The sequence below is a fragment of the Rhea pennata genome, chromosome 6 (assembly GCF_028389875.1).
Source record: "Rhea pennata isolate bPtePen1 chromosome 6, bPtePen1.pri, whole genome shotgun sequence".
NCBI classification, from domain to species: Eukaryota; Metazoa; Chordata; class Aves; order Rheiformes; family Rheidae; genus Rhea; species Rhea pennata.
The window spans coordinates 34,821,721-34,835,456 of NC_084668.1; the positions used below are offsets into that span (position 1 = coordinate 34,821,721).

Sequence of the window (13,736 nt, forward strand, 5' to 3'; positions counted from 1 at the left end):
GTAGAACAGGGGAGTCAAAAAGAGATGATTAAATTTTTAAGGTGAGATCTAAATGTCTGTCATTGTCGATACTTTCTTTCTGTCCTCTGATGAATTTACAATATGATGTTTTGTCTTGTCAATATGTGTATCTTTCTCTTGATACTAATCTAATGTGTCCTTTTACAAAGTATAGCTGTTCCTTACCTTGGTTTCTTGCGTTATTTTTTTAACTGATGAATATCTAGATGTTGCGTATGACTAGACAGCCTTCTAATAATGATATTTAGTAATTCTGTTGTAGTGCTGAAGAAATATATATTTATATTGTGTTAAGAAAATCCTTTATTACAAGAATGTTTGAGGATGTGCGTGGCAATAAGAGAGGTTCAGAACACTTGAAAATCAGCACAAATTGCTCTGTGATTGTGTGTGGGGAAATAGGAAGCTGAGGATAAAGGGCACCTATCTAGGTACCAAGGGAGGGGAACGTATAGTGTATTTTTAACCTAATGTTGCCAGGTGTCTTAGTCAGAAATACTTTCATGTATGAATGTTCTTATGCTAATTAGTGCTAACATAAAATATCATTCAGGTAGTGTTTGTTTTAGTAGTGTGCTCATGGCCTTTATACTATACAATGTCTTTAAAGCAACCAATGCCAGGCATTCATTGCTGCTGCTCTTGTGTAGTTTACAACAGTCAGATATAAATTCTCCCTGCTGAAACTTCTGAAATTTTGAAGATATTATTTGGGCCAATTCTGATGTTAATATAGAATTTAGAAACATTTTCCTTGCTTTTTGAATAGGTAGTTTGCAAATTTTTTTGTTGCAGTAACATCCAAGTTGGTCATATGTTTGCTGCAAGAGTTGTAACAAACTGCATTCCTCCTTGTACTGGGCAAGTGATATCCTGATATGATATCCTGCACAAGGACTACCTCTTTTCCTTTATTTTAAAAATTTTAATATTTTGCAGTGTCTGAGTTTAAAAAAGACAGATATTTGTGCTTAAGCACATAATCTAGATAAAAGTGGAAAGTGCTGTAACAACCCAGTTCCACAAGCTTGATGAGAATGAGCTCTGAGTACATATTCTTAAGAGATATCAATAAAATCTGATTCTTGGTCTTGCACTATATAAATTCTTGCATTTGAATTTGTTGTTTTGTGCTGCTTGTGATTCTTCTGCAGTAAAGAGTTAGGAATGCGTTTGTTATCTTACAGCGTTTGTTTGTTTGTTTTTTTGTCTTCATACCTAAATGCATGTATATGAAAGCTGAGTAGAAGAGTATCTAGGATTCCTTTCATTGTGAAATTGAGTTGTTGGATGTTTTAGGCTTTTGTTTTTGGTATCTTGTTTTAACCTTAAGTTCCTGGGTGGACTCAAGTTTTTCTGAAGTGATGAACAATTTTAGGGAACAGACTGTGGATACAAGGGGTTTTCTTTCCCCTAGGTAGAAATTGTCTATTCTGGGAAGCAGAAATATATTCAAAATAGAAACAGAACTGCTAGTGTTAGCAATTCTTGGTCGGAAGGAAAAGAACTCCTCCTGAGAATAAAATGTAGCGTGCCGGTTTTTAAACATATATATATATATTTTTTAAGCAGAAATTACAACTAAGGATTAAAGTACATTCTACTGGTTTTCCTCTGTGAAAGCATCTAACCTACATGGATTCCAGCGAACCATCGTTTGGACAGAGTGACTCTTCCACAGCCTTGCCGATCACAGTACGTGTCTCAGGCAGTTCTCCATCCTTAGCCGTGCCTGTGTGGCTGTCCCAGCCGCATCCTCTCTCTGCGAAGGAGTTCCACCTGGTAAACCCAGACAGCCATCCCCAGCCATTCAAATAAGCGTATAATTCATTGTAGAATCCTGTTAGTTTTTATCTTCTCTAATGAGTTAGAAAGCTATTGTAAAAGGTGGGAGGTAGTTTTAAAAAATTGACAATAAATATACCATTTGCTTGTATTATATGAAAACAAATTAGCACAGAGGTCCTAGTTCCAGCTGGAATATTTCTAATTCTGATAGTAATCAAAACCAATCATGCTGTATGGTAATCGCCCTACATTAGATTGCCATTCATCTTTTTGTGTGATTGCCTTTCAGATGATTGTTGCCAGCCATTCAGAAAATGGACAGGTGCTGCACGTCATTCCTTCTGCCCAGCCAGGAATGGCCCAAGTGATTATTCCTCAAGGGCAGCTTCTGGATGTAACCAGCACACAGGGTAAGTTTAACCTGTGGAAAGAGAAGATGTCCTGTGACTAAACATCCTGTTTAAGGATGTTTAAGAAGCTGCTGTATGTATGCTTAGTGAACTCTTATTTAATTTTTTCCTTAGCTTTCCTTAGTTTCCTTGAGATAATTACAAAAATACATACATACTTACTGAATTTGCCTTCCAAGTGTGAATCTGCTGTTTCACGTAACATGTTTTGTGTTGGACAAAAAGCCTTATGAAATAAGGGTTATTGTGATTGCTTTAGATATGTGATGGGTAAACTAGAATATCAAGCACAAAACTGCTTTTTGTCTCGTTTACTGTTCATAAGGCTATTTATGCTAAATTAGAAAAGTATTTTCAGCTTTGAGTTACTTATTTCAGTTTAAGTGAAGTAGTTAATTCAAGTATTGTAACAGAGGAGTTGGTCTTTGTTTGTTTGTTTTTGGTCTTTTCTGGAGACCACTGGTAATGATTTTTTTTTTAATGAAGCCAGAAATGAATTATTGAGGGAGAAAATCAATTCTCAGTGAGGAAAACGAGCGGTACATTTTGTTTCATTGCCAATCATTTGCCCTCAGTGTGTTAAGTTTCACATTTTGAACATATGACAAGGTGCACAGGTGCAGACACAAAATTTAAGTTTTTTTTTAGAAAAGGAACATAGTGAAATTCTGAAAGATGACTATTTATTTGCAGGCTTAGCTGGATGGCTGAAAGCTATGTACCAGTTTACATTCACAGAATAAGATTGAGAACTGACTAAGCTGTGACATCTTGTCAAACTCTCCAAAGTTTTTTGAACTGGTTTTGCCTCTTCTAGATAAAATTTGAGCATGTTCTCAAAATCTAAGTACAAGGTCAACATTCCTGCAGCATAAGCGCTCTTAGAAAAGACCAGAATCCTGATGCTGGGTAGACAGAAAAAGGAGTTGTGATTCAAATCATGATCCAACCTTTTTTCACTTAAGGTTGGACTTTAGTTCATGACCTTCTGTCGAAAGGCCTGCTCCTGCCCTAACTTGGCATCCTTCCCTCCTTCTCCAGCTGTTACTGTAGGGGTGAGACCACCCTTTGGTTACATTGTAATCTTAGATGACTTTAGGCTGACTGTGAAACTTTAACTTACTGAAGAATTGCTGCTATTTTTTGTAGGTGGTGAGTTACAATATTTGCATATATAGTATTTTTGCCTCTCAATTTTTTTTATCATACCTGAGGCTCTGTGTTTGCAAATAGCTCGATTTCACAGTATTTGAATCCATGTTCTGTAACAATGCTACAGTTTTTTTCCCCTAAAATCTTGCTATGTAAAAAGCTTTTTAATTATTTGATCTCCTTTATTTTTAAAAGACCATTAGTAAGGCTTGTCAGTGGTTTACTACAGAGACTGAAGGGGAATGAGAAAGCGCTTTTAGCACTTGAGTTTCACTTGCCTGCAACTGGTGTTAATGCATAAAATGGCATGGAGTTCAGAGTGGAGTTTAGTCTCCTAAGGGCATGTCCGTGGGATGGGGAAAGAAGCTTTCATAATTTAAGGAAAAAAAATCCAGCATCTAAAGATAATTTGCTTTTGTCTGTGCTGAGACCAAAATATCACGTGCATGCTTTCACAATTTTTCACCATATTTTTGTTTAACTGTATGTGCCAGCTTCAATGGAATAGTATTCATTAGCTTATGGATTGCTCCCTATTATCAAAAAAGGCTAAAGCATTTGTCTTAACCAACACATTTACATTTTCATGTAAATAAGTTCAAAAAAAAAAAAAAAAAAAAGAGGAAAAAAAGGGGGGAAAAAAAACTATATGTTGAAAACCAGCTCAGGCACTGATTATTTCTGTACTGTTGGATCTGTATCTTTGCTGCTTCAACTTCTTTAGCTGTGTAACGGGAGTAATGTTAGTGAGTTGTTTTGCCTCATTTGAAAGGATTAAATTGTGTTACCTGCTTTGATGAAAAGAGCCATTTATGTGCTAATATATGCAAATATATTGATTAGGAACAATGTTACAGGTGTCTCTGTGCTCTTAGACTGTAGATGAACTTACTCTGTTGAGAGAACTGGGTAAGAGAGCAATTCTGTGTGCTGGTATACAGCAGATCTGAAGGATGACAACCTGTGATAAGGGTTGCTATGGTTAACAAAAATCTTATTTCATATGCAAAAACTGTTATTTTTCCAACACAATCTAATCGTAGCTTGTCATTTCCCCATATTTATTCAGTTATTAACCAGGAGGATATTTTGTTTTTGCAAAGATGTTTCAGAAGAGAAGTGCAGTGATGGGAACTTGCAGATGGTAGCAGTGGCTGCTGTAGGAGACAGTACAAGCAGTTACAATCTACATCCACATGCATCCCTCTCTATATCGAAAAGAAACACCACCAGGTAGGTCAGGAGTTAAAAGGATTAACAAGCACTTTGACCTGCTGGTAGTACTGCCAGTTTTTCATGGAGTTTGTTTTTGCAACAGTTATTACAAAATTACCATAGACTATTTCAGTGGAGGTTATGGTTCTTTAGAATTAGTTAATGATGTGTAGCATACTGCATTTGCAGGGAACATTTGTCTGTGACAGAGCAATGGAAAGAGCAGTTAGCACCTGAATTCCAGAGAAAGTTGGATATATTCTGACCAAAACAACAAATGGGTGTTTAAAGTAACACAGTAAAAATTACTGAAATAACTCCAGATAGATTACTGATATTACTGAGAGCTGAAGATGTTTCAATGAAGGAGCCACAGGGGAAGTGGATGCTTGAGAGAGAGTTTCATGTATCAGTGTATTAAAATCTATAGACCTTCCTCCCACCCCCACCCCTGCAAAGGGGCAGAGGGTGGGTAGATCTTAGGTAGAGTGTAGAAATTAGTTTGCTAGGTGGAGACTGTAATAGTTGACCTTAATAGAGAGAGCCTTGTCTTTGTTCCTCAGAGAACTTGAAATTCCTTTGATAAAATCTATGAGAAAGCTGCTGCTAACTGTGTTTCAGTGGAATAATAGACAAGCGAATTGATCAGTGAATTTTTTTTTAAAAGTTAAAATAGTTTAGTTATGCTTTTCTTCTCTTCGATATGCAGCTGATTCTGTCACAATGCTAGGTGATGCCTAGTATTTTAATCCTGAATAATCTGGGATTCTTTTCATTAAAAAAAAAAAAAAAAAGTTTTGTGGTTTGACTTCTCATTGATTTATGCTCTTTTGAAATTGGGAAGTAGAAGAAATTAAAATAATCTTAGCAATATAGCACAAATTACATGTATTCAATAAATATTTAAAATAAAAAACAGTTTGTGAATGGATGTTGTGAATGTAATTTGGATGTGCTAGGAAAAAACGTTCTGAGAATGAGACGTTATTTGGACAGGAGGTGATGTAGATGTGTTTTAGAATGATACTTTCAGAACTGTTAGGAGCAGGCATCATCTCCACCCCAGAGTTTAAGGAATGGGGAAACTAGGTATTTACTTCAAACAGTTGTTGGAATTGTTTTTCAGTAATTTAAAATATACTAAAATGTGCAGCATTTAATGCACATTTGAATTGATTTTAACCTCAGCAGTCTACCATCTATCTGAGAAAGAAAACTATCAAGATAATCAATTGGTCTATTTTACCAATGTTTTGGCTATTGTTTTCAGGAAGTAATACTGAGAATACTAAATACTTAGAAGTACTGTTGAACACAGAAGACAGTGGTGTTTAAAATATTCATATTTACAGTGAATTATTTTGGCAATAAAATAGAACATGGGGAAAATTAAGTGCAGGTTTTCAAGGCAAGTTGATACAATGCCTGTTGTTTGGTCATATGCTGTAAAGGTATACATAATGTACTGGTTTGATATGTTAGACTAAACTATTGCTGTCCTGGCTGTCCTTATAGATTTTTATTATGTTGTATTTTTTCAGGCTAGTGGAAGATCCCTTTCCCATCCCTGTACAGCCATTGTCCCCAAATACACCTCCATGGGCACGCCGTCTCAGGAACTGTGAGGTGGGCTGCAAACAATTCTGACTTGATGGTTTATTCTGTCTAGATCATGACACACTCAAAGGAGTAATTTTTACAGTTGTGGAATTTGCATGTTTTCAAGCGTCCTGGTTCTATGAAAAAGCAGTGGTACTAGCACATATAAAAATGTAAAATGCTATAATATCCCTTGTAATACTGGAATCAGTGACTAACAACAGCCCCTGAAGCAAAAATTATGCTTCTGAAATCTCTTGATTTTGTACAGCATTAGAAAAAGCTACTGATTCTCAGAAGCCTGCTGGCTTCTAATGAGCAAACTGTTTTTTTGTTGCACTAGCGATCCATTAATTAAAGAATAAAATTCCTTTTATATGGTCTCAGTCTGCAATGGTTCACATTACTTTGTACTGTCCTGCAGAAATTAAAAAACACTTGTCGGGTCTAGTCTGGGACTTATTAGAACACCTTAATGTCAATGTTTTAGTAAAGCATTTATCTTTTGGATTTTTTTTCCCTCTTTCATCAAAAATTCTGTGGTAACGTTATCTATTTTTTTTCTTTCTTCCTTGAAGTAACTAACATTTGCTTTAGGATTTTACACACCTAATTTTGATGGGAGAAATGCTTTATATTTAAAAAGGTTGCTACCCTTTTTCTGATTACCTACTGAAAAACTATAAAATGATCTTTCACTGTAAATTGTACAGATAATTCACCACCCTAAATGGAGAACTTGCATATTTGGTCCATCTCTTCAACCCTATCGTGTCTTTTGACTTAAACAGAACTTCCTCTTGATTTGCATATTGTTAGATGACTGCAGAAATATCCTGATGACTGTGATGTCAACAGCTAGAATGCATCATAAATCATTTAAAGGAAGGAGGAGGCAGATTGGAAAGTTCTTGAGGGGGCATCTACTCCATCCTCCTACAATGACAGTCTTCCTGATAGATATTTATTTGACTTTCTGTTAATACCTTTGCAAAGGAAAATTCCTTATCTCTGTAGCTGGTTCACCTCTTCAGATTACCATTAGAAGATTTTTCTTATCGGTTTGACTACTGATAACTAGAAATTTCAGTTGCAAGGCTTGGAGAGTGAATTCCCTTCTGTATCCACTTCTGAATAATTTTAAGATTAACTAAGTATTTGAATCTATTTCTGCCTTATTCTGTGCCTTTCATTTTATGAATATGGTATGGTGCACTATTACAATCTTTTAAACATAAAGAGGTCAGAAAATTAGTAACATTAGCTTTTCCATGCTAGAGATACTATTTTAATTGCTAGTTAGGTGTTTAAGATGTGCAGTACATATAATTTGGGTATATCAATTTGGGTATGAATGCCTTAATTTTTTCCACATTTTTCAAGCCTGGAAATAAAGTTCTTATTCCCAATACATATAAGCTAGATGATTAAATAAATGATGAATAAATGAGTCACTTATTTTATATGGCTGATTAGCTGTTTAAGTTCAGTAAAATGTATAGGGTTATACCCCTGAGTATAAGGTGGTAACCCCTCTTACTATGTTTCTACCTCTCTGTGACATGTACTTTCATGTTTTAACATCCATGTAATTTAACTGGATCATTAATTATTGGCTTCATTTTATAAGAGGACTTGTATAAGGGTCTGTTTGGTCTATCTGAGTCCATTACGCTCCTTCAGAAATTTTACCTGCTGTGTTTAAAATTCATAGCAACAGCACTCATAGAGTCCTTATCCTTAAGGAAAAGGAGAACAAAATATTGTCTCTGTTTAAAATGGCAGTTGTGTTCTGTGGATATAAAGATCTCTCTCTGCTGTTGAGCAGAGCTGTTGCCAATACGCATTATCTGTCCCTATTCCTTTTATAAAAAAACAAAACAAAACAAACTTTTTTTGTTCCTGCTCACTCTGCAGAGACAACCTGGTCAAGGAGGAATGACCTGAACTCTGTTCCTTCTTGTGTGTTATCAGCAGGGTTTTGCTGAATTGCAGTCAGTTTCACAGGGTAAATGCGCCATACACTGTTAGGCTGCATGTGCATTTTTTTGGGCACAGACCAGAGACAATGGGATTTGAGATGTCATTTATCTTTAAGGGTGTCTCTGTATGTCTTGAGGAATGTTTTATTACTGGTAACAGGATAGAATAGCCTAATCAGAATTTGGAGATCTGGCAGTTAGAGAAAATGCTTTGCCTTCAGACTGAACACGCTTGGTGCAGTTAAATATGCCAATTCACAATTTCACTTTTTCAATCACTTTCCAGAATAGAACTAAACTTAAACACCATGGAGGCCTGTGTGAATTTCACAGAAGATACCAGCACTTGAAGCCATAGCGCAGCCTGTATACATATTGCCCAGTATATCTATTGGGAAGTTGACCAAATTACAGACCGGGACTGAACTATAAAGGGAGATGACTCTTTTGGTGGTCAGGCATCAGCAAACACAGAACAGTAAAAGCTGCAGCTGTTCAAAATTAGCATTAAACTCTGCAGTTAGTGTTGGTTCCCTACCTGCCTTGAACTATTCTGCTTGCCTCTGCAGTGCCTAGTCACCATAATGCCTCTTACATCCTGCTTCTGTTACTTAATTCAAGCATAACTGCAGTCTTAATATGTGTACTTTAGAGTAGGCTTTTATATCCCCTTTCTGAGATCAGGTCAGGGGAGAGAAAAGGAATTCCTTCTTTTCTGGCTTGAAGTATGGCTGAGTCAAAAGAGTAGGAGGAAATGCAACTATTTCAGGCTAATTACTTTCTTAATAAAAAGTTTTAAAATAAATTATTTTCTATAAATTGTTCGGTAACCTACTTAAAAGGTTTTCAGTGGTCTGATCAAAATGGATTTCCAGCATCTGTCATGCTGAAATACAGCATGATTAGAAACTGCATTTATTAATCAACTGTGCAAGAGTAAGTTGATTTATTTGTTTGGAGCAGATAGTCACACTAACATGTCCATTTATTCACACTTGGGAAGCTACTAGAGGTTGGAGATTCTGACAGCTTTTTTCCCTCTGAGAAAATGCTCTATTTTGTGCATAAGCGAAGCCAGAATAGGAGACAGTGCCCTAACAAATGTTGTCAGTAGTTTTATGATGCAACAATTTGATTAGTCTTCTCTCATCTCCCTAGTATAAGATCAATAACCTGTTTATAGTGACAGGTATAAGGTATGGAAAGAGAATGCTGGGTACACAGTATTTGCAGGGTGAGTTGTATTGCAGTTGCTGCTGTGATTGGAAAGAAACATACAGCCTTGCTCTTCTCAGGCTCCTTTGCTTCTCCTGGATTTCTAGATCAAGTTTTGGCCAGAATTGCTGTTTATAACCTCTCACTAAACAACTGCCAGCTTTTCTTCCTGGCCACAGCTGTGAGAGGGTGGTGTGTGTAGACTTTGTGTAGCTAGCTTGGGTGCTGTGTAAGTAACTGAGGTCTCAGAGTGACTGACACAACTGGTGCATAACCCTATGCTTTTGAGCTTGTGCTGGCAGCAACACCATGTCTGGCCCACTTCAGTTGTTCTCTGACAACATTTGTTCTTGCTAACCACAGACATTTTGTTTATTTCAGGTGACTATGAGGCACCTTTATGCAGCTGTCATTAATATATTTGTGAGATATGATAGATATCTATGAAGAGCCACTGCTGTTGGCTTTTAAACATCTATGTAAAGATCTGGCTGCCGTGTCAATGAAAGTGGCAAAATGGATCTCTCAGACTTCTGTCCTCCTTCCTCATGTGTTTGTCCCATGGTTATGCTGTAAAACTGAGTTGGCAGACTGCTCTGTGCATTACTGTCATTTGCTTAGTCAGCCTGACCCTGGACTACAGCTGAATAGTGAGCTTGGGGTTCTGAATTTGGACAGAAAGCTCATCTCTGTCCCAGCACTTTCCCTGCTCAGTGACTGACCCCCGTAGATCAGCACTGAACTAGCTGTGATGTCTCTGAGTAGCTAAACACCTATCACAGAAGATGTTGCAAAGGCAATGAGTTTTTTTTTCTTTTTTTTTCTTTTGAGTCAGATTTAGATACATTTTTTCTGGGATTGGCCAGAGTTTAGTAGCATTCATTGAAACTCTTTGTCAATTTGCATGTGGAGAGTCTCTTGTGTTACATTTCTGTGCAACTCTGAGAATGGAGTGTATTGTGGAACTTGGGAGGAAAATTACATGAGATGCTCAGTTCGGTGTTAATACACTACGTGGGTGAGGTTGTTACTGTTGATACGAGCAGATGTATTCTGTCCCTGCTCAGTGTGGAGTGTGCGTGTGTATTGAAGTAGATACGTTTCTAGCATGTAAGATACCCATGGGAATCAGGTGAATATGTTCACTTAAGATGACTGTGTCCAAGGTGACTGCAGCTGAAGTATATGTGGGGGAAACAACAGGAGTGGAGTTATGTCATATAAAAATCAGTATTGGCACTAACTCTGTAACCTTTTCTGGGGTTCTTGGTGTATTTAAGGTCTTGGAGGACTGACAAACTCCTGACCTTATTGGAAACTGCTGTGATATTAGATCCTATGGTAAGGAGAAGATTGTGAGGATACTAATAGGAAAGAAAACACAATCCCCCCCCCCCCCCAAAAAAAAATTTGAGACTGTGTCCTCACTTGCCAGAGTCCCAGACTGCTTTCATTTTCTTGGGTAATGGACAGCAGTCAGCTGGGTGAATAATCTTATTATTTCACCTCCTTTCCATGCAGAAAATTGGGGACTCGTACCGCGGCTATTGTGTGAGCGAGACAGAATTAGAGAGTGTTCTAACGCTACACAAGCAGCAAACACAAAGTGTGTGGGGGACACGCCAGTCTCCAAGCCCAGCCAAACCCGCCACACGGTTGATGTGGAAATCTCAGTATGTCCCATATGATGGGATCCCATTTGTCAATGCAGGTAACTAACTTCTTTTATTTTAATAATTACTTTAAAATTTTAACATCAGTTGCCAGCCAGCCTTAAAAAAGGATCCTCATGGTGTTCCATGATGTCATGGTGTTGATAAAGTTAAGGCACAAGCAGTTAAAGAAAAAAAAAAAAAAAAGAAGCCACTTGGGTACATCCATGCTGCAGTCTGAAGGAGCTTGATTCCCTGAAATCACAGGCTTATGCTTTATTCCAAGTGATTTAGTTCTTTTATTCTTTAATAATAAATCAGTTAATTACTGTTTGGGAGTTCAGATGAGTGAGCTGTTTAGAGATCTCTACTTATCTACTCTACCAGAACACAAAAGTTTTCATAAGGGAAAGGACTTGTTCCAGTAGTCTTGCTTACTGTGGGAGATCCTTGAAAAGCTTATAAGTTGTTTACTCAGCTAGTAAGTTATTTAAATGGTCCCTTAAAACAACAACAACAACAACAACAAACAAACCAACATATCTCAGTAGACATTTTTTTAATGAAAGTGCAGAATTTACAAGCCTCATGGAGTGCGTACATAAAATTAGTGTATGAAATTAACATGTTGTTGCACAGAGATCAGGAATGACTGGAATATAGGTTATGTGTGTTTTCCTGAAAGTAACCAAAAAAGTAAAATGTCAGCAGCAATTTTAAAGCTTAAGCCATAAACTGTGAGGTAGTAGAAGAAAGTTAAGAACAAATTCAAAACAGCTTACCCTTACTATTTCCTACCTTATTTCTCCCCCAAATATATTTTCAGACATCTTTAATTTCTTTTAAGATCTACCTAGTAAATATGAGTTCCCCTCCCCACCCCAAGAAAGATGTTTAGAGCAAAAGCACGTGCTTTTGTTGTTATTATTTTGTGAAGTGTTATAAACTAACAGAGATTCTGATTGTTGAGCTGTAGAATTTTTTGTATGTTTCAGTGTGTTGCTTTTCCAATGCATTTAGCTTTAGTTTATGACTGTTCTATTAAAAGAATCCGTTAAAATCCTTCATGTCTTTAGAGCAGAGGCTGTGAATATGATTTACTGAATTGTAGTTTAAATCTCAGATGACTGAATTCTAAACTGTGCAGAACAAAAGTGTTGTTTGTGAGCGATTTCTGTCCTCTGCATAAATGGAACCTATCTGTAGTACCTTTCCTGCTGTGCTTCTGCTGTGGGGAAATCTAGAGAAGTTGGGTAGTTTTCTATATTGTAAAATATGTACTACTCATCTAAATAAATCTTGGTTATTATTTTTAATGTGGTTTTTGAATAGCTGATCTCTTTGTAAAACAAGGATCCCATCAAAATGCTTTTGAGATTCATAGAATCATAGAATCAGTAAGGTTGGAAGGGACCTCTGGAGATCATCTAGTCCAACCTCAGGGTCACCTTGAGCATGTTAAACAATGTTGCATCATACTAGCAAATACTAGTTTAAAGCTGTTGAAGTCTTCTACAGTCATAGCACATTGATTCTCTGTTTCAAAAAAAGAAAAGCCTAAATAACTATCCATTCGTCATACCTAATCTACTTTTAAATTGCCTATTTCTCTACTTGCATTGCTTTTATTTTTTTATATTATACTCTTATGCAATAAATTATTAATTTTCTGATGGAAGGTCAATATTGGTGATGTGATACTTTAAAACTCTTTAGTTATATTATTTGTTGTAAAGGCAGCTCCCTGCCAGTATACTGATTGTAGGTAAAAGATGACAGGGAATAAAGAAAAAGATTATAGATAAAACATGACAGAAAGAAAACTAAACATGACAGAGAAGAAATGCAAGTTCCCTTAACCACAAACACTTCAGTGCTATGCCTATTAATTCCTTTTTGTCAGAAGTCTGCCTGGAAGAAGCCACTTATTTGAATGAGATTTAGAGATACATGATCCCTTGTTTAAGCCCATCTTTTTTTTTTTTTTTTTTTTTTGGGGGGGGGGTATGCCACACTGAAGCAGTATTACTTAATAGATAAGTCAAAAACTGACAATAAATCAGGCTTGCAAACCTTAAGTAGGAATTCACAGGACAATATTGTCTAGAGTATTGATTTAAGACAGGAGGGTGAACATGCCTAAGCTTTGATTTCAGCTGTGTATTTTCTAGGTTATTTGGGGGATTCTGCTTCTCTTGCTTACCTTTATTACCAACCAACATTGTGCTCCACTGGTAACTCAGAAGGCTGCTTATTGTGTAAAGCATTGGTGTTCATCAAGACAGAAGCCAACATTTTGTCTCTATGTATCTTCAAGGAGTGTTGTGAAGTGTAATTAGTTTGTGAAATGTTTTGAAAATGCTATGTATTTCTTAGATGCTATGACAGAAGCATTTGTACCATATTGGAATGCTTGCTGCACTTAGTGTTCTGCCTTCTTAAGAGTCTGATATTAAATAGACGCGTTTCAGAGCTTTCATCATTTCTGTACTGTTTTACTATAGAGTCTGGACCTCAGTGGTTGCTTGAATATCTGATTGAGTAAATTACTTTCTGTTCCCAGGAAGTAGAGCCATTGTAATGGAATGCCAGTATGGGCCAAGGAGGAAAGGTTTCCAGCCCAAAAAAGCTGGTGAGCCAGAAGGTGCCTCTGGCCATCTGTACAAAGCCACTTGTCCAGCAAGGTAAGAATTAGTTATGAA

General features: G+C 36.7%; 1 protein-coding gene across 3 annotated transcripts in view; it reads left to right on the plus strand.

Annotated features, from left to right (window-relative positions):
• The window catches only part of CARF (calcium responsive transcription factor), a 27,923-nt gene continuing 14,187 nt past the window's right edge, over window positions 1-13,736 (plus strand). For 2 of the 3 annotated variants that reach the window (XM_062578865.1, XM_062578866.1), the window contains exons 1-2: window positions 6,127-6,212; window positions 13,598-13,718. In XM_062578865.1, the coding sequence (XP_062434849.1) occupies window positions 13,615-13,718 (104 nt within the window). In that variant the 5' untranslated portion in view covers window positions 6,127-6,212; window positions 13,598-13,614. Of the gene's footprint in view, window positions 42-1,593; window positions 1,717-2,098; window positions 2,220-4,474; window positions 4,605-6,126; window positions 6,213-10,903; window positions 11,094-13,597; window positions 13,719-13,736 lie in introns of those variants that run through there. The other variant, XM_062578867.1, reaches the window with a different exon arrangement.